The sequence below is a fragment of the Miniopterus schreibersii genome (genome assembly GCF_964146895.1).
Source record: "Miniopterus schreibersii genome assembly, chromosome: 13".
In the NCBI taxonomy this organism is placed as follows: Eukaryota; Metazoa; Chordata; class Mammalia; order Chiroptera; family Miniopteridae; genus Miniopterus; species Miniopterus schreibersii.
Genome location: NC_138113.1, coordinates 38,901,866 through 38,928,057, shown reverse-complemented (window position 1 = coordinate 38,928,057; position 26,192 = coordinate 38,901,866). Strand labels below are relative to the sequence as shown.

The window sequence follows — 26,192 nt, the reverse complement described above, 5'->3', positions numbered from 1 at the left end:
GGGTGCCTTTCCTCCTCTCAATGAGTCGTGCAGCACATGAGGTCTTCCACAGTGCGCTGTCCCTCCCTGCACGTGTCCCATGGCCTACCCCATGCTCCCAGCCTCCAGGCCGCAGCTGAGCCCAGGAGCGGTTCCCTCCCCGAACACCTGCCTCTTAGCACTGGATGTCTTCCTTCTCTGCAAGTCTCCTTTCCTAGCAAATACCCACTCTTTTTCCAGGCCCGACTTGGATGCCGCCACCTCTGATTTCTCATAGCACGTCCCTGTACATCTTTATTCCACAACTAACTATACTGGTGTGATCCTTCCCGTCAGACGGTGGGCTGCTGGAAAGACAGGAATTCTTGTCTGTCACGCAGCCCCAGCATGCACTGGAGGTGTCACAAAGTCGAGGGCACTAAGAGCGAGCACAAGAGCAGGGGACATGGGTAGGTGGGGCAGCCAGTGCTGCTACTAATTTTGATCAACAAATGGGCTCAACTGAAGCCACACAACTGAAACTCTTATCACAGGGTCCAAGGGGATTTTCCATGAAATTAAAAGAAAAAAATCTGATTAACTCAGTTTTGTAAGTAAAAAGCATGAGAAGTTAAACTGGGGTACAAAACATCAGGAAGACCAAGATTTCTTTAATAGTGAAATAATTTATTTGTTAACGGTTGAACAATACAGACGTTTACATATACACAGCAAAGATTCTCTAAAACATGTAGTTCTAAAAACGCATGTGCTAACTAGTAAAAAGCACCATTCTCTATGTCTTGACACAGGATTTACATTGGCGTCATATTTACATAAAGAAACATCTGGAAACAGAATTGCATACTGTCATCTGCTCCCTGTTTAGGCTGTGTTTACCATTAGGAAGGTGGCCCCCAACACTGATGGTCAACAGCAACATTCCCAGAGCACCAGTTCTAGGGACACAGGGGAAGGCAAGTTTGGTTCTCAGGTAAAATCAGCAATGCCCCCCACCCCTCACCCCCTAGAGAGAAGAAATCAAAATAAAAAATCTGGGTCAATGTCAGAATTGGGTGTCTTACTAATTCTCATTTTATGATTTTTGAGAGAAAGCAGAGATACTCGATTTCTTCAACCATTCAATAGCTGACTAGCAGTGCCAGGCAATTATTTCTTCTTTCAGAAGAATGTAAGAAAATCCCCATGTAATATTAATGAAAAAGTCATGATAAATCACGTATCGCAGCCCTCCCCCAACCCCCAGGTATCTTCAAAAACAAAGAGATCCAATCATGTAGAATGAGAAACGCCACCTCATCTAAAAGGGCCTTTGGGTCATCTCCTAGGAAGGATTTTTTAAATCATGAGTAGCCAGCTACCTAAACATACTGCATCCATGGTTAGACATAGGAAAAATAGATTGCATGCAGGAAATTGCCTTGCAGCCTTTGACTTCCTGGTGCTCAACACACAGGGCAGGTAAAGGGGAAGACAAAAAATAAAAATAAAATTGGGGAAACAAAGACTGAGATTGGGGGAATAGATAGATTATAAAGCACAATGGAGGTGCTATTCTTGCTAACACAATATGGTATAAAAACCTAAATAATGTGTGTGTATATATTTTGAAAAATAAGTTTTCTCTCTAAAGGATGGGGAGAGGCAAGAAGAAAAAAGCTCCCCCCAAAACCCATTAGCAACCCCCAAGATATTGCTAGACAGTTATTTTGAACATCACAATCCTACCTAATTTACACCCCCCAACACACACACACCCTAGAATTTGCTCTTGGCCACTTGAGGGATGAAGAAGAGAGGCCTATTGGGAACCCAGTAAGGTCCCTTTGTTTCTTTTGAAGAAAGTTAAAATGCCCACCTTAAACCCAAACCACTCATGTGGCCAATTGCTGGGTCAGGGCCTACTTAATGCTCCATTCTGAATGGCCAGTGAAATTATTTTAGTCTTGGGTTGACGGATTAGGATCTAGGTCCTGCTCAAAAATGTGATGATCTTTGAACCACTAACTAGAGAAAGGTGCCAGCAGTCGCTGTCAGCACCTTGAAGACTTCAAGATCCCTGCTTAGCAAAAGGAAACTCAAAAATGCCCTGGGTGCTCTACCCGCCATTCTAAACCAACAGGCATGGGCAGGTATGTTTTCTGGGATGTTAACAGAAGCACACATATATATTTTCTCACTGCATAAAATTAAATTGGACTACATACTCTTATTTTCCCCATTTGCATTTCAATGGTTTCAATAAGAATATAGTTTAGATTTTTTTAGTTTTTTTTAAAATCAATTTTCACATAAAAATACGCATGTGCCTATATTTATACACATCTCTATTTACGTACAATTGTCAAAATCTTAAAGGCTGGGGTTTATCTATTTGACCATCCCCTCCCCCCAACAACCCTAATAGAAAGGTTTTTCATTTTGTTTAAAAAACCCAAAACAACCAAAAGGACTGTATAGCTCTTGACAGTCAAGCTGGTGGATCTGTGAATGAGAGGACAGACTGCGAATCGTGCTGCCCATCAGCCATGTAGGGAAGGGGATTAGCTGCCTTGAGCTGAGTTTGCTGGTCCTGAAGGTTACAGTTTTGGTCAGAGAGAGGCCCGTCTAGCATACTGACGCAATCTACCTCGAGTTTTGAAAGTAATGTCTAACCCTGGCGTCAGTTTATCACAAGTGCATTAAAAATATAGCGATCTATCCAGTTCCACATTTCTACGCAGTCAAATTGAAAAGGACCAGACAAACAGTGCAAAGGTCAAATAATTACTGTTTTATATTGGGACAGTACATTTCATATTTCAACCAAAAAACAAAAATGCAGTTTAACTCAAAGGCACAACAATTAAAACACAAAATAATGGCATCTCTCAGATGCCTTATTTCTAAATTAACAAACAAATACACAAATTTTGTTCCCTTCCCTCCCCCAATGCAAGCCCACAAACTTTTCCCAAAGTCTTGAGTTTTTGATGCCATCCAGCATCGTGGACTTGTGAGGCGCTTGAACATAGCAGTTAAACAAAATGCTTGTGAGGTCTAGCGAATGGCATTCGAAAGGGACCTCAAAGTGCAGACATATCTTTTTCAAACACGTTACAGGCTGAACTGGCTCTTTGAACACTATCACTCTGCTTAAATTCAGGAAGCAGGCTTTAAAAATGCAGAAGGCATACAAGTTGTATTTCAGTGCAAATCTTCAGCTGGTAATTGGAAAAGATTCCAACGATAAAAAAAAAAAATCGTGTCACCTGCCCCTCCCCCCACCCGAAGCTGAAATGAAGGAAAAACCAGAACAAAACAAACACAAGAGATCTACATGACTTTGGGATCATTTAGCAATCCACTACTTCCAATTAAAAAATTTTAATACATTAAAGAATCATTAGAGAGAAAACAAAAGTAATCTTGCTTTGTTTACATTGCTCTTCATGTCTAGAATGAGCTTCTGTGCAGTGTGTTTGAAGGTTTGGTTGCGTGGAAGGTGGAGGTGCTGGAGGAGTTGTGAGGCTGTGGCGCTAGAGACCGCAGGCCAGCGGGGCGCAGGGTGGCGCCCAGCACTGGTTCAGCCGTTGAGCCCTTAGGTTGCAGTGCGTCTGTGGATTTTAGGAATGTTCTCATCACTTTGTGACATACACTCTGTTTCAGCGTCACAGATTTTACAAATGGTTTAAATTCAATGGAAAAGATTCGCCAGAGGCTGAAAACATCAAGACCTCAAAAATATGAATGCAAAAATATTAAGGGGAATGAACCAATTTGATAGTTACCTACATACAAAGTTTCTAGAACATCTATAAAAGCACAAAGTCATAAGAATTTATTTTCCATTACATTAGTTTATATAAAATGAATAAATAGTATTTATAGATTTAATGTGTCTTATGTACATATACATGTGCTCTCTTTTAGCTTAAATAAAAATGCTACAAAGTGGGAGACCACTTAAGGGATAAATCATAACCAAAAAGAAAAATCAGCCTTTTAAACTATCAACCCAAAAGCCTCCAGGAAGAAGTTTCCGGGTGTGTCCAAAAACAATGAGGGATTCTGGTAACATGTACCAGGCCCTCCTGTTCACCTGCGACACAGAGTAGAAATGTGGACTTTTCCTTTCACTGATGGTGGGCACTAGCTCAACTAGTGCCAAAGCTCAGTTATTGCTGAAAGTTAAATAGGAAAATAGATTAGAATTGGACCAAATGTCACTTATTTGGGGGGGGAAAAGAGGCATAATCACTGTGTTGAGTGGGAAATGGAGATCTCGTTTATCTCTGAGGTAGGAAAAAAAAATGTTCCAGAGACAAGTAGCATAACAAACTTTGAGAGGAAATGCGCCTCGGGGCAGCAGTACACAGCGCAGTCCCAAAAACATTGCACAAAAATAGATTGTACCATTTTGTTTGTGAGAACAAACAATGTTGGAACTTTTATAAGCTGTGCAACCCCAAAGCCATGCTCTCCAGGTGTCCATTTCAGAGTGAGAAATACTGCTCCCATCCACACGCAGGTCTGGGACTGAGCACAGGGTGTGCAGGTGTTCTCTGGAGGTATTCCTGACTCCTCACGGGGTGAGGTCCATGGTTAAGTGCTCTTAAATGCCACTTTCAAAGCTTACTTTGGAGTTCTGAGATCAGGATCTCAACTTGAAGCTTGTTTCCTAAGCACAAGACACATTCATACATTTCTGCTAGGCAAATAACATAGTAAGCCAGAAAACTTTAAGAAAGGTCTGGTAGGCTACGTGGGGACAGTAAATAAAAGGGGGAAATTGCTGAGATATGAAAATTGCTTATTCAGTCTAAGAATTCTTGGGTGGTTCAAACTGATTGGAATGTACAGTCTCTCAGAGACGAATTTGTGTGGAGAGAAAGAGAAGCTAGTGGATGAAATCAGAAACCCACAATCCTAAGCACTCCTTGCAGACGTTTACAAAGCTGATTTGGTAAAGGTGGTACACTGAAGTCGACGTGCAAGGGAACTGTGGGCAGGTCCAGTACACTACCTAATCAGATCCGACAGGGAGAATCATCCAGGGGCAGCCGCAGCGACCACTCTTATAGACCGAGACACGTCTTGCAATTGTCCTGGAGCTTTATTCTCTTGATGCTGGAGCTGGAGTAGCCCTCGTCACTGCCAAGGCTCTGCATGCTTCCCCGCTCATCAGAATCACTCACGCTGCTGCTGCTCCAGTCCAACTCTCCCGCGAGATAGTCTGTGCTTTCAACATCCACATCGATTTCTTCTGTGGGAGGACGAGAGAGAGAGACAGTGGTGAAGGCACTCTTCAGAAAACTCAGGCTCAAAATCAGACTCCACGCAAGCCCTTTGGACACTACACTGGGGCCCCTCTGCTCAAAGGAAAGAGGGACTAGTTACCGAAGGTCACGCTACTCAACTTCCCTAAATTACAAGCAGGCTCTGAGCTCCCTCTCTGTCCTGCCTCTGGCGGGTGGGAGGGGAGAGGGGAGGGTGGCTGAGGAGCGGGGAGCGGGGCTCACCCCTGTCGGAGTCCGAGCGCTCTGAGGACACCGTGGAGCCGATGCTGTCCATCCGTATCCTCTCAATGCCCAGTTTCTCCAGCTGCCTCTTCAGGTGTCGCTGCTCTCGCTGAAGCTGGTCTATTTGGTGAATGGCTTTTCTGTCACAATCTTCAAGTTTCTGCAAGTCAAAGGGGTAGTTGTTGGAGCTCACAGGCAGATTTCAAAATTGGCAATGACCCTCACCTTCCTCCCTAGCAGTGAAATCTGCCGATTTTCTCAGAAGCCATTCGCTGTGTTACTTGTCTAGCTTCTCGGAGATAGGAAGTTGACTGGCTAGTGACTCCTGCATTCATCTAACATCTCAGCAACAACAGTGCTGTAGCTGTGCTGTCACAGGGATCCTAGGGGCGTGCTCTGACACTCTAGCATCATGGTACCTCTCAATTTTGATACTGAAAAGACTGCAGGCAGGAACCCCCGACCTGGTCTCCCTTGCCTGCAGTGACACCCTGATCTCCTAACTAGAGCACTGCATGTGATGGGAGCTTAGGAAACAGACTTCCATTTAAATGTGTGTTTATTCAAGTACATGGCACAATTACATAAGCGCTTTTTGTGTCATGCCAAATATCAATTAACTTCTGTTTGTTAGCAGGAAATAATAGTCCCTTTTGAAGCCCTGATTCCAAATTGTCCAACATAAGAGCTTAGAAAACACATTTCCATAGACCACTTGTTTTTACAAATCTGTCCTCTAGCTTCTCATATTCTTCAGATAATTAAGAAAATTGTTTAATTGCGATTGTTTTGCTCTAAACAGAAATTCTTTTTCCCCCAGAAGTGTCATGCATGTAGGCCACTAACCATAATGAAAGTGACATTTGTCCAATTGTAACTATAAAAACATGCTGCACAGTGATTTGGGCTATGGGTCTCAAGAGGCTGAATAGAACTCACTCACCCTTTGCTATTCCAGCTATGTACTAAGGCCACCTCTGTGCCGGACCCTCTGGGAAGTGCTGGGGACACAAGGTGAACACAAAGACCTGGTCCCCTCCCTGTGGAGTCTATATTCTAAGAATGGAGACAACTAAATCACATAAACCACTGTTTGATGCCAACTGTGACAAGTACTGAGAGAGTGAGAGAGACACCCAGTAATAGGACCACCTGTCACAGGAAGAAGGTAACGAGGTCAGGGAAGGTTTCCCTGAGCTAGTGATATCTGTGCTGAGATATGAAGGCTGAGAAGTAAAGTAGATAAAGAAAGGAGGGGAAAGCATGTACAAAGGCCTTGTGGTCAGAGAACATGACAGGTGCTAAGGACTGAAAGAAGGGCTGGAGCAGAGAGGGTAGAGTAATGGCACATGATGTTGTTGCACATAGGTAAGGGCCAGGTCAGGCAGAGCATGGGGCAGGCCTGGTGACAGACTATGTCCTGAACCACAGAAGAATTCTAAACAGGGTGACACAACTTGAGCTCAGGAAGGACTGCTCTTGGGAAGCATGGAGAACAGCTCAGAGGAAGGCCTTGAGGAGGTTATTACAGCAGCTGATGGGGTGAAAGGGGAAGGAGACAGGCTGCGAAATATTTGTCCTACAGACGACTTAGATATAGGGCTAAGAAGCAAGAGCTAACAAGGAGTTTCTGGCTTATAAAACTGGACAGGCAGTTGGATGGACCACTTAACTTCTGGTGCCTAGGGGTGAGAAATACTCAGATGTGTCTGGACCTGCTGAGTTTGGGGTGCCTGTGATTCATTGAAGAGGCAGAATGGAAGAGCTCAGAGGCCAGAGCTGTCCTGCAGATAATACATTTGTTGTCTTCATAACAAACCCTTACAGGTCAGGTAAAGATAAACAGGTATCTCAAGGATGCACTTACCTTTATGTGCAATTTGGCTTTTGTTAATAAACTCAAAGTAGTGTGTCGATTTGATTCAGGCCCGAGTGGCACTAGCCCCTTCAACTTCTCCAGGCACAAGCGAAGATGGGCCCGTCTATAAAAACAAGATCATAGTAGCACTTGAGAATTTCAAGGTGGCCCAGAAGGTACCCCTAAAGAACAAATTCTGAAAGGGTATGAAGTTGCCCAGGCCCAGTGATGGTGAATGACTTCTTGCCAAGTTCATCTCTTGAAACCAGACAACTCTGGTGAAAACCAAGGAGAAGCAAAATCCAGGGTTTTCTACAGTTAAATCTATTTATAATACATGTATTGGGATAGGGAATAATATCTGCTATTATTAGGCATACTTATCAGGTTATCGCCAGGTTTCTGAATGATGTGACCCATAGAGAATATCCCAATTCAGAAAATAATGACATGCAGGTGAGAATCCTTTTAAGCCATACTTCTTTCCCTCCTCAGGACCACTAAACCGCTCTAACTATATCATTGCTATAGACAGTATTTACACACGTGAATGACATGTATATGGTTATTCATTACAGCTTTATCTGAAATAGCAAAGAGAGAAACAACCCAAATGACCATCAGTGGGGAACTGATTAAGTAAATTATGGTACAGCCATACAGTGGAGTACTATGCAGCTATGAAAAGAGTAAGAATATGCTCTATGTGCTACTGGGAAAGACCTCTCATACATTAAGTGAAGAAAAACAAACTGTGCATATAACATGCTATGTTTGGGTAAAAATGGAGGAAAAATTGTGTTTTCTTGTATGGACATAAAGTCTAGAATGATACATAAACTAGTAACAGTAGCTGGGCAGAGGGAAGTCAGGGAATAGTCAGACTTGGATGAGGAAGGGGGATAATTTTTACTGAATAATGTGTTATACTTTATGGTTTTTCAACCGTGTAAACAATCACTATTTAAAAGTTAAACATATATTTTAAAAGTAATGAAAAAGCGCATCATTAGTTATCGCTTCACTAACAAGCATGCCGAACAGCTGGAGAGAACCATACGTGTCTTGGAGAGTGGCAGAATGGAGCAATGTGACAGAGTGGAAGGGGGAGAAAGGCTGGATGAGGCAGAAGCCACAGCAACACACTGGAGAGAAAGCCTTTTGTTACAGACTGACCAGAAACACAGAAGTTCCTAAATTTTTAAGAAATTAACACTTCACTGAAATCTTGGTTTGGGTGTTATCCTAGAACCTGGCAGATTCTATGAATGTGAGAAACGGCCAAGATTCAGAGTTTCTGCTTCAGCCCACCACCTCCTTAAAGCCTCCACAGGCCATTCCAGCCCATGGAGATTCCATTTTCTGAGTATTTGTTTATACTATTCATTGGGAAGTTCGCTGTGCTGCCTGAATTGTTGGCATTGCTACTTAACTATTCATTGCAAACTCCTTAGAAAGTTGGGACTGCAGCTTCATCATTGCTGTGTTGCCACAGTGCCTTCCTCTCCCACATGCTTAATAAATGTTTGCTGAATGGATTATGCCATCTGGTCAACTAGACTTTAAGCTTTTAGAGGGCAGAGTCCATCTCTACTACATCTTTGCACCTTCAGCAGTGCTCAAGATCCTACAGTTAAAGACACATGGCTATTGCCTACACACAGTGACCTGAGTAGAGCTCCTTAGCTGACCTTGAAGACAATCTTAAAGCTTAGTTTGCCCTTTTTCACCCTCTTAAAAATTTTACTGTGTTTGCCCGGCCCAGCTTGGTTCAGTGTTTGAGTGTCAACCTAGGATTCAGGCGATCGGGGTTCGATTCCTGGTCAGGGCACATGCCCGGGTTGCAGGCTCAATCCCCAGTCGGGGGCGTGCAGGAGGCAGATCAATGACTCTCTCATCATTGATGTTTCTCTCTCTCTCTCTGAAATCAATAAAGATATATTTAAAAAAAAATTTTTTTTTTACTGTGTTAATGAAAGTTTGGAGTGCAGACCAAAAGAAGAAAACTGCTTCAGAAAGCTCTACAACTGGTCAATATGCATGGTATTGACCAAGGAAGTCAATTCACACCCTTCATATCAAGACCCCCAAGGCAGATCCAACAAGTGGTGCATTAGGCAGCCTTTTGAGCCCCTGCCTCATCTGGATCTTAAAGGAGCTGTCCTATGAAGGCGTAAAAGGGTATAGAGGGGATAAATGGTGAAGGAAAAAGTAAAATAAAAAGAGCTGTCTTAGATTCTCCAAGGGCCCTCTAATCCTTAACAAGTTCAAGGAAGAGAACATTCATTCCTGAGCTAGGAAAATGTAGTGGGACAAATGCCTATTTTGTAAGATTTCCACTTGCTCTGAAAACCTGTCCATGTATATGGTCACAAGCAAAGACACACATTAGAGGTTTGTTCCTCCCACTACTGCATTGGGGGTGGGGGTGGAGGAGCAGAACCTATATGTAGAACTTGTTCACTGTGGATAATAATCTTCAAAAAGAGCAGTGAAAATAGATCATGTTACTAGAAATACCATGAGAAAGTATAACCAGTCACTTACTTACAGTTATCCAACTTATTTCTTACTACAAAAAATTAGATTTGGACATTTTTCAGTCAGCTGGTTATTTGCAAAGACTGCATGATTCAGAACATTATCATATTAGTCTTTTTATGATGTGGGTTCATCTACAGATATGAGTATGTAAATTTTTAGGGAAGTTTGTCTACTGATAAAAATATAATAATAAAGTCATCTTTCCGTGCACTGTCATTTCTAGTTACGCAGGGAATCTAGCCCAGAAAGTGTGATTTTCACTACCCAAATGTGGGTTTCCAAAGAACACTCACATTTGTGAAACTAGAAATAAGCAACTTGACTAATTTGAGCTGAGGATGATACATGTTCACTCAGTGTTTTCTGGCCTCATTTTAGGAAAATAGGACTGAAGTGCTTTCTGGATTTTTGACGAGCTGCAGAGCCAGCTTCTATCTCTGGCAGGGCCTGCCTCGGCCTTTCCCAGCGCCTCACTGCTCCAGCCTAATGGCTGCCCTGCCCACCTGCCTGCAGACACATCCCCGGCTTGATGCCTGGGCCAACCACAGAAGAGGCATGAAGTATGTGCAGCAGGCTCAGTTCCATCACATAGTAGTGAAATTCAATTCCTGAACCAGATAAAAAAGCAAACAGACATCTCTCTCAAAGCTACCACTGAGGATCCTCAACCCTGAGACAGACACCCCCCCCCCCCCACACACACATACCCACACACACCACCCTGGGAACTGGACTCCTTCAGCCAGCCCTGAGCACCCATGGCGCTTCCAGATCCAAAGCAAGTAGAATAAGCACTTGTCTCAGCTCTCCCTCCTCAGTCCTGACTAGTCCCTGGCCCAGGGATCTGGTCTTGTAGGAGGGGCCTAGTGTCCCATTTTGAACCAATTCTAAGTCCCTTTTGGGGAACAGGCAGGGGTTTTGCCACATATCCTCAACAGGAAGCCACTAGATACCTCCATCTGACCTCTCCGTGGATCTCCTCCCATCATATCTCCTTCAGACAGTCCCTCCTGCTGTTGCCAAGAGCTGCCTCCCAGCTCCCCACCCCCAGCGGAAAAGGGTTTTGCCAAATCCTGGCTCCCTGCTGTCCCCGACTGCCTCTTCTTTTTGCGATGATCCAACTGCTTTGTACCTAGGTCATGAACTTTGACAAACTTCACCTGCTGACTCTTCAGAAATATTGCTTTAATTATTCTCAACGGGCTGATACACCTTTGGTCTATAGTAGCATAAAGAAACCAATCTTTGGTCTGAGCTATAATGAGTAATACTCAGAATAAAGCTTGGCCTACGACTAAATTAGATACAAACTATAGCTTCTCATCAGTTTTTAAAAATATCTCAAATTTTATTTATTTTTATTTTCCATTCTGAATCTATCAATCTCTATACAACCGAATATTAGTATAGTGTTGAAGAGTAAAGATTTGGGATCCTGACTTTGCCACCTACTCCCTGTACGACCTTGAGCAAGTTTCTTTACTCCATGTAGCATCCTTTGCCTCAGCAGAGGGAGGATGACAATGCCCAGCTGAGGGGGACATGTGAGTATTAACAGACACTGCAGGGAAGCCCCTGGGCCAGGTCTGACACCGAGTACTCCATAGAGGGCAGCAGCTCTTCTTTCAGTCCTAGCTTCCTCTGTAGAAGGATAATTACTGGGAGCAAACAGATAATTATAGCACTATAATATTCCTTTTAAAATCAGTAGGGAACTCCAAGTGTCTCACTAGGTAGATAGAAGCTATCTGGTAAAATCCAATCGCTAAACTCTTCCTTAAAGAAAACAGGCCTCTTTTGTCATTAAAAGATTTCATGGAAAATTTAATCCATTTTCTATGGAAACACAGATCTTGTTTATGCTAAAGGTGCTTTTTTTTTTTTTTTTTTTACATTAAAAAAATAGCAAGCAGTTTATAAAGCTATTGCATACAAGAGGAAAGACTCCTTCATGGCCACTCACATCATGTAAAGGCAGGGGAAGGAGGGACTCCAAGGTTGGGAGGAAAACCTCCAAAACGCCCCTTGGGCCTCCCTCTTACATCTTTACTATGATGGCCAAAGGAAAATAAAAATAGGGGCAAAGAGTATTGCTCTTGGAAATTCAAGCACATCTCTCAATGTGTATCCAAATCCAGAGACCTTAAAATACCTCATGTACCACAGCAAGAAAAAAGGGCAGCACAAAGAGGTTATGTGCATATATGCATGACCCGTGGACAGACAAGAGGGAGGTGAAAGCCTGGGGCGGGGAAGGGAGTAGGGGGCAGGAAGCTAAGGGGGGGGGCATCTGTAATACTTAAAAAAATAAAGGTAAGTTTTTAAAAAAAGAAAGTATAGCATTTTTAAGAACAAACTTAAAACAGTTTGGGAAGGATCCCTGAGAAGAAAATTACAAAACTTTGCTGAGACATAGAAAATTTGAATAAATGGGAAAAAGCCCAGCACATTCCTAGAGATGAATCCTCAAAGTACAAATGTCAATCTTACCAAGTTTGTCTACAAATTAATATAATTCCAAGACAAAAAAAATTCCAACAGTATTCTTTTTAATACTGGGAAATTAGTCTAACTTCATCTAGAAGAATAAATGTGTGAGAGGCAGACTGCCAACACTTTTTAAAAAGAATGAGGAGGAATGTGCCACACTAGATATTAAATTGCATTCTAGAGCTTCAATAATTAAAAACAGTATATACTCATACAGGAATGGACAGACAAATCAAGTGAACAGAATCAAAAATTCCCTGGAACAGACCCGAGGATAGATATAAATTTAGCATATAGTAGGGATAACTGTAAATCTTTGGGGATAAACGGATTAGTCAGAAAATGGCCGGAAAGTGGGGAGATTGACATAAAAATAAATTCCAAATCCATTAAAGATTTAAATATAAAATATACTTGGATGCCATGCAGTTCTGTTGTTAGTTTTCCTTAACTCTTGTCAGCCATGAATCATAGAAAACTAAACAGGCAAGTGAAGGAAATCACTAATGAAGAGGCTCTGGCTGTCTGAGGCAGTCCTCCTACCAGAGCTCTGGCACTGACAGAAGGCACCTGGGCTAACCAGTGTGCTCTTAGACAACCCTCAATGCTGCTCTTTTTATCTCTGCCTCCAGACTCAAGCTTCCTTGATTCTATTCATCTCTCTCTCAGGCCAGCAGATTTGGTAAGCTGGGGAACAGATGCAACAAAGAGGTAGATTGTGCTATCAGCAGTTAGTGCTCCTGAATTTACTATGTTAACCCTAAAGTCCTTCCTCACGTAGATATAGTCAAGACTGGGAATTCTATCAAATCAGGTGTGTGTGCATGTGCATGTTTCTGTGTTGTGAGGGAGGCATTGCTATCAGAGATTAGTTACTGAAGGGGTAACAGCTCTCTCCCTCAGATTTTCACAGTAAAGTGAAAAAAGAGCCCAGCCGGTGTGGCTCAGTGGTTGAGCATTGACCTATGATCCAGGAGATCGCAGTTTGATTCCCTGTCAGGGCACATGTCTGGGTTGTGGGCTCGATCCCCAGTAGGAAACGTGCAGGAGGCACCCGATCAATGACTCTCTCATCACTGGTGTTTCTCTCTCTCTCCCCCTTCCTTTCTCTGAAATCAACATAAGACATATTTTTTAAAAAACTTTTTTAAAAAAGAAAAAAGGAACAAAAAGAATTATAAGGTCAAGGCAGAGTAAACAAGATGGAAGCCAGTGAGTGAAGAGGGTAGATAATAATTAGGTGTACAGGGGGAACCTTGAAACGTACACTGAGCTCTTTCATACATTTATTCCACTAGCATTTCTCAAAGGATTACTATGCATTGCTACCTTCCTAGGTGCAGGGATATAATGTTGAGTAAGACCAAGTACCTGCCTTGGAGGTACTTAAAATCTAGTTGGAGTGATCAAACATGTAAACAAATTATTGCAGAATTATTTATCTGAGCAACCCTCAGACCATGACCAATATCAGCTCCCACTAAGTGTTCTAGAATGAACCTCCCCATTGCCCTCTACCAAACACACTTCTTTGTTTGCCTCAATCACATCTTGTTTGACTTCTCCATAAAGGTTTTCAAGCTTTTATAGCCTATCATAAGCTCTTTTTTTCCTTTCCAAATAGATCACATTCATTTATTTACACGCTGCAGATCTCCTATGTATCTAAGTGTTCTGTTTCTTTCGTTACCAAATAATGGAAGAGACCAAGTCTTCCATTTTGTATTAAATAATAGATATAAGAATGTGTCTAAAAATGTTGACCTAAGAGTACAATCTGATATCTTTGGTAATTCATACTCCTTCCCTTTGAGGAAAGCCTTACTTAACGAACATGATACACTGGACCTGAGTACTTTAAATTTTACATTAAAATTGGGCCTAAGGTTATTAACCAAAGAAGAAGAAAAGAGTTACATAAACAATAGCCTATTTAACTATAATGTTTCACCATTTTATCTCCTGCCTTTGTGTGGACACAGACTTAGCCAATTAAATAATTTTATAAATCTTATAGGATAATTGGAGGTGAATAAAAATAATTTCAGATATCAGTATACAAGGGCTATATAGTGAGAAAAAGAAGTTATTTAGTATAAAGCAAGAAGAAACAAATCTTAAGGGGCTAAAAACTACTCCCTAAAAGTGATTATAGGTTCTAACCTTCTCCAGATTTTGGGTTTAGAACAAACAAAGCCTTACTGGGTTAAACAAAAAATCCTGATGAAGGCTACAAGTCATGCTTTGAGAGAAAAAAATTACTCTCTTCCTTTTCCTAGAATGATCCCTTTATAAAAAATTGCCAAATGCATCACTATTATCAACTTAATTAAAACTCTGGAAGGTTTTGGAGATTTTTCAGAATTGTGATAGTAATCTTTGTACAAAATACAAAGGTAGTTATATAGGCTAGCTGTATGGGAACATGGCACTCAATGAACAATGCATAAACAGCAATTCATGGTGGCTACATTTAAGTTATAAAATCACTTCTCTAATAAAAGTATGAAATATGTATGCCTCATTAATATTTCCTGTCTAGAGCCTAATTTAAAAAATATAAACTATATATGATAATTAGCACTTGCTTGCTCTATATCTCACCCTTTGACAATGTCTACGTTAAAAAGTCAGGGAATGCCTCTCAATGTTCCAGGCAGGGGATTGGAAATTGACTAACCCACATATATCTCTTCTCCAAGTTCCTCCAAGGGCAGATGCCATCTATCCAAGAGGAAAGATGGATTCTAGTGGTAGAAATTGGAGTGCTCCTCCACACCATCAACATAGACCATATTTGCAACTGATACCGATATGCTTCCTGTGTAAAAGCCAGGCCATGCCCTTAGCCTCATGTGGCAACAAAGCAATGTGGATTTGTTACAACATCCTAGAGTGAGATCTGAATGTGCTTACGGGAGTTCAGCAGCAGTAAGAGTGGTGCAATGCATACCACAACTCAGACCCAATGCAAAAGTCAGGCCCCTATCCCTTTGATTGCAGGAACTTAGCTATTTGAAGAGCTAAACCCCCAAAGTAACAACTATAGGGACCTGCAATGAATTAGAATATCCTGCCAGAAAGGACGTGACTGAAATGCTTTCACATGCCAGACCAGATGCCACTGAAATACTGTTTGACAAAACGAAAATAACAGCTTACATCAGGCTGCTGAGTCCTCCCCACAGAACACACACAAAAATCTTCGTCATGGGGTTCAGAAGACTCTGGCAGACGTAATCTCTCTAGACCAGCTGCCTAATTCCAGCAACGCCTGCACATGTACCAATTCCAGAAAAACAAGTGTCTACTATTAAAGGAGATGCTAGAGCCTTCTTTTGAAAAAAAGAAAAAAAGTCCATTCTAGCACCTGACTCCTGACCCACTGGCTGCAGCTTATATGCATTCAAGCAGTTTCCATTTGCTAAAGGGTTTATTGAAAGACATTCGAACCAGAGGAATTCCCAGTGAAGAAAACAGCAGAATTATCATCAATAAAGGGCATATAACAACAACAAAAGATTAAAATATTTCCTTTTTCCAATTATAATCAATTAATAATTACAATGAGAAACCAACAGCAGTTAAAAAATATGTAAACCCAGCAATATCTTTTACAAAAAATGTGCAAGATCTACATGGAAACTCTACAACACTTAGGGACAAGAGAGATCTAAATGAAGACACACACCAAATCCTGAATGGAAAGACCCAATATATAAATAAGAACTTTTGAAGGTTAATTTATATTGGAATTATTTAATTTTTATTTTGCAAATCCCCTAAAATTTGGGAGATGAGGAATTGATGGACTGATTATAAAATCATTAGGACAAATAAACTAATGAAAATAGCTAAGGACATGGTAAAATTAAAAAAAAGGGGGGGAAGAATAGGGATTTGCTTGACCAGATCCTGAAGTGTATGATAAAACCTCACTGATTAAAACAATGTGCACTGGCACAGGAAGAGCAGATGGATGAGTGGAATAGAAGTCTAGAAACAGACTTAGCCATAAACAAAAATGTAGTATACAATAGAGGCAGTGATTTCAAATAGTGAGAGAAGACTGATTCTGTAAAGGTAAATGATAAACTGGAAAAGTTATGTGATACACAAAGGGGCAATCCCTTTCAGATATTCCTTTATATTACAGAATCTTTTCAAAATAAAGGAAAAGACAAACTTAGTAGAAAATTGGGCAAAGGTTTAACAGGCAATTCCCTCTCCCTCCCTCTCTCTCTCTCTCACACACACACAAACACACACAGATAAGGTGTTGAAATTGTTAAACTGCGCTAGTAATATAAGAAATGCAAATTTAAACAAGTTGTGTGCTTTTGTTTTTCACTTATCAAATTCATAAAAGTCTTGAATTATAAACTTGTGAAGGTATAAAGAAAATATAACCTATAACCTGCTTGGTGGGCAATCCAGCAGTTAACATTAAAACCCATAACAACATGTCTACCATTAACTTCACAACTATAAATTTACCCTAAGGAAATAATTATGATGTTGGACAGAGATTTATCTACAAGGCAGATTAAGGAAGCTTACATTAGCAAAATACTGGGAAGAACATAAAATAGGGGATTGGTTATATGAGCTACGGGATTTTCATATGATGCAATACTGGGCATTCACTAAAAGTAATGTTAGAAAAGGAGATTTAACAACATTGGAAAATGTTCATAATGTAGCTTTAAAAGAAGATACAAATTATTTACTGTATGATCTGATATTGATTTTTAAAAGTATGCACAAAAATCTAGATGTAGAACTTAGCAGGAATGTTAGCAGTTGTTACTGCTGCAAGGCCTATTACAGGTGATTTAATATTCTTTGTGCTTTTCTGAACTTCCAATTTCCTACACTAAACTATATTTTAAAGTTATTTTCCAAAACCAATTGGAAAGATACATTTCAAAGGTCTCTTGGTTTCCTCTGGCTGCTAGAATCGTGGATGATTTAATTTTCAATATGATTTTCTATATTTCTCAGAAATTTCTACAAGATTAGTTTTTTTTAAAAAAGAAACACAACATACACTCCTTAAGTTTTGGGGTGTTTCCTTAGGCGGCTAGACCCACAAAATTAGTTAAAATGCAGAGAAGCCTAGGACAAGCGTCTAGAGTGATACTAAACCAAGCCCTCCACCCTGGGGGCCAGGTCTTGACTGGGCTCTGTATTCCCTGCACCTAAAGCACTGCATCTTTGGTGGTCAAGGACACCTAGCCTGCTGAGTGGAAAATACCACTGCCACGACCCACTCCCACTCCACCATTCTAGGTCTTGTCTTTTCTCTTCTAAGCAATGCCAGGAATATTTAAGTAGTACTGTTGAGTATAGTATCCTTAAAGTGGAGTCCTGATGAACACCAATTATTCAGAATCTCTAAAGTGCCACAGAAAAGATGTTTGTGTAAAAAAATACTAACCCAAGTATAATCAATTCTGCAATATCAAAGAGAAAAGAAATCCCGCTGTTAGAAGTGTTTTACTTAAGTTGCTACTTTTTTTTTTTTTTTGAGAGCCATGCCAGTCTTTTTTATGTGATGTAAGGTTAACAAATGGCTCACATGTAGTAGCATTTAGCAAAGCAGTATTATTTTATGGCACTGAGTTACTAAAACCGGGGAGGCTATAAGAGCAGTGTTCAACGGACCTCAAAACCCTAAAATCTTAAGCAACCACACTAATAAGGGAGACGTGCCTGACAACTTTAATCTCCTCCCTGGGACTGCAGAAACCAATGCTTGGTTAAGTTAAGTAAACTTGAGTCCTTACTTCCTTCTCTTCTGTTCACAGGCTCTAGGCTAGAGGAAGAACTATCAAGACCTTAAAAGACCAAATTCCAAAAAAGAAAGGACAATAAGGAAACAAGATAAGTAACCCTTCAACGAGCAGAAGCTGATTAGTCACACAGAAGCCGTCTGAATTATAAGCAGCCTGCCCAGTGGTGACTTCAAATCCAGTTTTCTAGAACCTTTGCCTCCTTGGCCACCTGTGCATACCTTGATCTTAGCACTCGGTATATTAGAAACTCTCTGCATCTCTCATTGACAAACTACATTTCTCTAAGATGGGGACCATGCTGACTCAACAGCTCAGTATGAACTCACTTAATACTCGGTGCTGTGCACAAGTTTTTGGGCCACTGTAGGTAGAAAACAAACGTTTTTGAACTGCTATAATAACTGATAAAATTGACATTCTGTAGTATTCCTGCAGAGGTGAAAGGCACAAAAGTATAATAAGCTTAAGAGCCCTTATGTGGAGGGATGAAATTTTAATAATTAAAATAAATATCTAAGTAAAATGTTGGCGGCCAGAAGGAGAACTAGAAGAATTTTGAGCAGAAAAACTCCCAGTTTACCCAGTTCACCCTAAAGGCAGGAAGATGGGAGAGAATCTAAAGATGAAGAACAGAAGCTACATCTGACTCCCTTTCCACCTTCAGAAGAGATACTTTTGAGTTTCCAGTTCCTGACATATAAATCCCTAAAGCATAAAGGAAGCTCTGACTTAAAACATGGCTAGTCACAATCACAGAGAAATGAAAAGGGAAGAAGAGAGATGGGGAGAAACACATGCGCAGCGAGACACACTTGCTTCCCCCACCCCCGCTCTCGAGCTCTCTCTGTCACACACCATTACACAGTGGAATAATACAAAATGTTTGCCCTGTTCCAAGATTCGCCTTCCTACTAAGGGTCTGGTCTGCCCATTCATTGATGAAACATGTCACTGAGATCCTGACGTTCGCAGTTAGGCTCCCTCGTCAAAGAGGGTATGTGTGACATAACCACATGTGTTTACAGAGCCATATTACACATCAGCTTCTTGCGGGGCACCAAGAAAGCCAGTCAATCTGGATAAGTAGCCTGTAATTCAAACTGAAGGGAGCTCTGAGACCAGAATGAGGCTTGTTCAGTGATTCTCAGGCCTGGATGGACATGAGAATCACCTGGGGAGCTTTAAAAAAAAATACTAGTGTACACTCAACCCAAACCAATTAAATCAGAATCGCTAGGGGTGAAGTCTGGTTATTGTTTTTCTTCTTTTTAAAGCTCCACAAAGAATTATCATGAATTTTTTTCCCCTCATAGTAAAAGCAAGTGGTTATGTTTTTTGTAAAATGTCTACTAGGGATAGAAGATTTGCTTTACAATATCCCATGAAAGGGGCAGTTTTAATTATACAAGACTGGCAAACGTTGGTGATTGTTGAAGCTGGGTGATGGGCACTCAGGAAGTGATTACATCATTCTATTCTTGTATAGTTAAAAAACTCTATAATAAAAAGTTACTTTATAAAACAGCAGAAATAACCATCTGTTCTCTTCCTACCAAATGTGTAAGTGTATATGTATAATGTACTTAATATTAAAAATAATTATGAAAACATTGCAATAAAAGCTTTGCAAGCGATTCTAATGTGCAACCAGAGTTGAGAACCACCAGGCTATGTGCCTGAAGGAGGGGCAAACTTGACTTGGAAAATAAAGATTTAAATAAGCAGCAAGAGGCAATCCAGGTGAACGAGATCAACTAAGGCTTGTGGCAGATGCAACCCAGGGAGGATGGCAGGCCTCCCCTACCGAGTCACTGTCTCCAGTTTCTGCTGTGCGTCCATTTGCCTGAATTTTTAGCATCTTTATTCACAAGTAAATTGTAACTACACACATACATATGTGTGTGTATGTATCTGTGTGTGTACATGATTTAATACAGCACTGACAATTATACTCAGTAGCATGTAATTTTTAAAAAAACACCATTTGTGGAAACACTGCCTAGGACCTAAAACGCTCTGGCCTGTGGAACAGTCACACAGAAAAGCTTTCCTCAGGACGCCGCAGGGGTGAGGGTGGCGGTGTGGGCTTTAAAACTAGCAAGCCCTTCATCTACCTAAGTGACTTCTGGGCAGTGCTGCTTAGAGGGCCGGCAGTGAACTCTTAAATCAGGTGTTGCTTGTGGGAGGAGTCAAGAAGAGCAAACAATTCTCAATTTAATGAATAGAAAATGCATTTCAGCTCCCCCATTCTGCCCCCCAAATCCCCAACTCACCGATTCTTCTCCATTTCATTGTGAGTTGATCTGAAAGAGGGAACAATAAGGAAAGAGTAAGATTATTTTTGTCTTAAAGAACTACTTCAACACCAACAGAATTATTTTAACTTCTTTCTCTCCAAAGATAGAAGACGAAGAAAGGGAGAAAAACTCAGTGGGCTCTACTAAAGAAATCAGTTCCTTTGGGGGTCAGATAAATGTAAATATCTAAAATAGAGTTCAAGGAGAAGTGACAAACTAAGAGGCATGCATTCCCTAGTGGAAAAGTAATCCATTTTAAGAAAGGAAATAAAAGGAGTCTATTTATACAAAGACAAAAACAGCTGCACAATGTGATGTGAATTTGGGTTATATAATTCCACAAAGCTTTCTTTAGGCTGGGGTCCAAGAGTGGAGGAGGCACCCCCACCCCAGCCACGTAGTTTTTTCTAGGTGTAGTATACACCAAAATTTTATGCTAAGTTGTCTGACTACAGGATTCATTTTTAAATGGGCAAAAATAACCCCTCTTCCCTCAATCTTTGCATTCCCTAAAGTAACAATTCTATCATGTACAACCTCGTAAAAGGCACTGCTATTGAATAGCTACAAAATTATTTTAGGAAAGGGCTCCTAAAACTCATTTTAACATAAAGATAATAGACTGGTTAAAGTAGCAGTTAGGGTGAAATCTGAAGTCCAGCTTTGCCACTGACTGGTATTGTAGAAGAAATAGAATTTTTTACCATCCTGTCCTTGGTTAAAACCCTTCTATAAAATGGGAATAAAAACTGCCAATTATCTACTAAACAAGTATGGATCAATGAGGTAGCAACTGTAAAAGTGATTAGAGAGCCTTGGATGAAAGCTGTGGTGGATGTGAAATCATATTATTAGTGTATTTATAGCTGACCCTGAATATAACGTCTGGCCTAAAATTTATGGACAGGTTTCCACAAAAGTCACAAGAAGTCAGTCAATGTGGTCACTTCAGTGTCCTGCTCACACAATTCCTCCCTGACTAGTTATAAATAAACTTGAGTAACTCCCCAGTGTTATAAAGGCACTGAATCCTGACCTTTCTTATGGAAATTATCTGGAATCTAACTAGTTCAGGACATTATGCCTTGGCTTAAGTCATGAAATTCTGTGGGGCCATAATCAGAACCTTACTGGGCCTAGGAGATAAATTCTCAGAGAAATCATGGAGGAGCACTACTTCCATGAATGCTCAGACACTCATTTACATCAAGGGGGCACCACCAAGTTTGTTCACACCAGAGACTAGGGGCGTGTGTGTTGTGTGTGCAGTCTTGAAATGGGAAATTTCCAATCTGGCACTGAAACTTCTCTTCCACAAGGAAAAAACAAAAAAATAATGACAGTACTTTTGGTTTCTAGATAAAGGTTATGTGAACTTTAAAAGTGGTTAACTTAAAAGCTTTAAATTGATTCACTTGGTTATCCCTCAGCGTTCTTCAGTTACATTTTTCTGAAGGTTTACTTTCTGCAATGGCCAGCAGGATATCATAGTTAGCAAGAATCTGGCCTGCGATGCAAACCTTTGGCTTAAAAGCATATGGCATGTTAGTTTTAACAGGGAGTAACAAGTTCAAAGTCTGACAGATTTTTTAAATGGGTGAAACTGTATGACAACAACTGGTCAAGATTTCCGTTTAGCCATAGACAAGGACCATCCTCAAGTACCATCCTCGGAAGGTGCTGGAAGAGAGGAGGGTGGATATTTGAAAGAACATGGTCTCCAATTACAGAAAATAACAGCACACAGGGAACTCTTACCCAAAAGTTGTGGATTCTTTGAAGATACATATAAAAAATTCTGAATCCTCAAAATTAATTTTTTAATAGATTGCATAGGAAGCACAACTCCTTCCAAACTCTGAACAGAGGTTTAGAAACCACAGATCTTATTTGATTACTTAAGGGTGTGGAACACATTCTAATTTTTACAAAAGGACTTATACCTAATGGCTGGGGCATTACTGAAGTGCATTTGGTTTACTGAAACAGAGTTTGTTTTTTAATAAAAAGCAGACCTTTTAAGGAAAAATCAGAGATTATTCAGAGATTAAGTTCAGAGATTTCCTGCCAACTCTGTTGATGGGTCAACATTTATATTTTTAATTACAGCATTGTAAAAGATAGAGATACTTTGTATCAAAATTAGTTTCCATGTGATTACTGAAAAGATTTGATAACTCTGGAATCATTGATGAAGGTCAAATGTCGCCATTTAAAAATATATTCTAACAGAAAGATAACTAAGCCAAACTACAGAGTATTTGTGAATGAGAAAAGTCCTTGGTTCAAAAAGACTCCGCATGTCAGGTCAGCTATACAGCCACTGTCTCATAAAAGAACTTAGTGGCAAGTCCTGAACTTCCTCTTTCAAATGAGTGCCAAAGCCTGCTTCACCAATTTAACATATTTTTTTTTAAACTCTGTATTTCAATTCTATATATTTAGTAACTGATTTAAAAAATCAGTAGGAAGGGGAAAAAAGATTCCATCTCCCTGTATTCCAGTAGTTCTCTGGATGATTCCAAAACAATCAATATTCACAATTTCATTTGTTTCTTGTTGTTTTTTAAACAAGCAATTAGAAAAACTTAAGACCTGCATTTTCAGTTCCCAAGAAGTTTTATATGTGATTAAATCTTATTTTTTATTGTCCAAGGAAAAATATCCCCCAGACTCTAAAAGCAAAGAGCATAGCATTTCAACCTGAATTAACAAGAATAAACTGCTATCCAATGGTTATGTAAACCAGCAGCAATCTCTCCATAGCCCTTACCTCAGTTCAAAATCCTGACGATACAGAGCTTTGGATATAAGTCTGATAATTCAAATCAAGGGATAAAACTGCATTCTCTGGGGAGATGTCTCTCTGTTCAGGTAAAGGTCATTCCAAACAGGTCATGAAGGAAATGATCACATTTAAACAAAACAACCTGCTCCTGCTTCATATGATTGCTTGGTGTCTTCAGGTTTAATCATGGTCCCTTAGAGATCCTCGCATCGCTGAAGATATTTACACTAATTCACTATTAGTCAAGAGCATGGACAACTGTGATAGCCCCCTATCTCTAACCATGGAAAGCAAACCAAACCCATTAAGAGAATAGAGCTTTCCCCAAAATCAGGAGTTGCAGCCATTTTTTAGGAATAATGCTTCATATTAAAGAAAAGAGAAAGACTGTTTCTTGGCTTGAAATTCTCAACTATCATTATTTATTATTTTTCTTTCCTTCTGGGACCAAGCCACTTCTTTTCATCAACTTCCTCTTCTCTGCCTGTCCCTACCACTGAACATCCTCTGACAACTTTCCTGTGAAACAGGAAAAAATAAATCGCTAAGGATTAAGCCTTGACTATTAATGTGGGCAATTCTTCTCACATCATGAGTAGACAAGAATAAATGAATTACACTTTTCCAGAAAAATAAACCAAAAGGATTCAAAGTTCTTCCAAACAAAACTTTAAAAATTAATACTGTAACAAAATGCAGTACAGCTAAATTGTTTTATATCATTGCATAATCCAAGCGAGTATTAGTGTCCTTCTTAAAGGCCTATAGTATCCATGCACAGATATACTGGCTGCCACTTGCAGGTAATGCTAAAGGTGGGAGCCAAAAGAAAAATGACCAGGTAGTTAATTACCAGGTTCATCCTTCACGCGCCATCCTATTCAAGAGCTCAGCACATGTGCGCTGCTCGCATCCTGTGGTTCTACCAACACTAAGGACACTGAGGTGAATCAAGGACAGAAGAGACAGCTAGAACAAGTGAGTTAGGTTTAAGTAGGAACCTTCTGGGTTTGTTAGTGGTCTGTGCTAACCATAGAGGCTAACCAAATAGTGACTTGCAGGGAGCTATTCATGAAGATGGAAAGGGGTAAGGGTTCTAAATCAGTAGTGAAAATGTCAATGATTTTAATTTACTGCAATGAAAGGTATAGTTGAATGGATCTAATAAAGGAGATTTCCTAGCTAACTTATATTTTAAGAGCAAAGAGGAAGAAAAGGACAACAGTATTATTGGAGTACTGATATGTACCAGGAACTATGGTCAGGGCCTTAATATGTGATTTCACTGACCATTAACCTAGTGAGAGTCCCACATTATAAGGACTATAAGGCTAATATAAAAGGGTTGTGGCATATTAATATTTTAATAATATATGTTCCTCCATCACTGAAAAGGGAGATTTTAACCTCACTTATTCCTCTCTGCCATTATAAATAGATATGACAAATTAGATTATCAGACAAACCACTGTATTTAATTTACATGTCACATATGAAATCCTACCACCTATGCCAAGTCAGGTACTTTAACATGTTTATAAATTTTTCATTATAAAAAGTGAAAGAAATGGATAATGTCCATTTCTCTTTTCAATCCCCTCAACCCAAACAGAAGGGCTGCTTCCTCCAATGGCTTAAGACCATGTGTGCATTACTGAATCATGATCGCTACTTAATTTACTGGGTTATAATCACAACAGGTAACTTCCATTCTGCAGTTTGTGTCATCTGCAGTATAATCTAAATGGGAAAGAGAATTATTTACCAAATTACCTGCTACTGCTGTTATTCTTCTTAGATTTGTTCCTCCGTTTTAAGGCATCTCTGTCCTTGTTATTGTATGGTAACATGGAGGCATAACCATGCTCAGCTTCTAGAAAACCGGAGGATCCAGTTAATGAATGAGCCTAGAACATTCAATACTCTCTCCCCTCCACTGTATTTCTTTTTAAAATTTACTTATTTTTCATTGAAAGAATATTGTGGAAATAATTAAACGCAGCCAGGTGGAATTCTTAGAACAATGATTGTTTTTAAAATTGTGTGAATACCCTCGGTTCGGAGCAGGTGTAAGTAGCATTCCAGCTGCTCATTGTTGAGAAAGACCCAGCAAGTCGCTAAGCGCATGGAGCCTGGGTTTCCCATTGGCAACGTCCAGCAGGTGTGTTAAGTGGGACCAGGCGAAGGTGCGCCGCAAACATCGGGAGCCAGGGGCGGGGGTACAGGGAAGGCGCTGCTCCTCTGGCTGAGAGACGCGGTCAGCTGAGAAGAGCCCCGTGAGGTAAAGCAAGGGCCTGGCCGAGGGGGCCCCCGGCACCCCACTCGCGACGGGGTGGAGAGGGTGCGACACTCGGGACCCCCGAGTGTAGCGGCCCCTTTTCCACCCCCACGGATTGCCTTTGGGACAGCGGGAGTCCTCCCTTCGGACCGCGCGTAGGGAGAGCTGGAGGGGTTGGGAGCGCTCGCGGTCGCGCTCTCCCCGCCTCCAACTACCCCCGGAGCGGCTAGGCGCCCGGACCCGCAGCGGGGCCCCTCAGACCCCCGGCCCCTGTTTGGGTCTGACCCCTCTCATCCCCGTGCACCTCTCTCCCGCCGCTCCAGGTAGTCAGCCGCCTCCAGCAGCATCTGGATGTTCATCCGAACCGCCGTCGCCATTCTGCACCGGGGGCCGGAGCCACGGGACCAACCCCCACTGCCCACGGGCTCGCCGCCGCCGCCGGACACCCGCGACCCGCTGTGGACTCGGCAGAGCAGGGTTCAGGCAGCCTCTCTGGTGACCACGCTTGTCGGAAGGGGGAGGGGGCCGGTGAGCTGGGCACCGCCGACACGGTGACAGAACCCGAAGAAGAGCAGCAGCCGCCCCCGCCGCCGAGTGTTTATCTCCGACTCACCATCCCCCCGCCCCCAGTCCCTTCTCTTGACAGGCCCGCTTCGCCT

At 41.1% G+C, this 26,192-nt stretch overlaps 2 protein-coding genes across 2 annotated transcripts in view; one reads left to right on the top strand and one right to left on the bottom strand.

Moving 5' to 3' along the window:
- Positions 1–19,892, top strand: part of ASPRV1 (aspartic peptidase retroviral like 1) — a 136,188-nt gene extending 116,296 nt beyond the window's left edge. Inside the window, exon 5 of the transcript XR_014000188.1 lies at positions 18,183–19,892. The gene's annotated coding sequence lies outside the window, so the exon portion shown is untranslated. The remainder of the gene's footprint in view (positions 1–18,182) is intronic.
- On the bottom strand, positions 632–26,192 carry MXD1 (MAX dimerization protein 1). The gene is made up of 6 exons (XM_081157049.1): positions 25,838–26,192; positions 25,029–25,128; positions 20,444–20,473; positions 7,348–7,462; positions 5,481–5,640; positions 632–5,224 (listed from the first exon to the last, which is right to left on the bottom strand). Exons 1-6 carry the CDS (start codon positions 25,908–25,910, stop codon positions 5,037–5,039), a joined length of 666 nt encoding a protein of 221 aa, XP_081013175.1. The 5' UTR covers positions 25,911–26,192; the 3' UTR covers positions 632–5,036.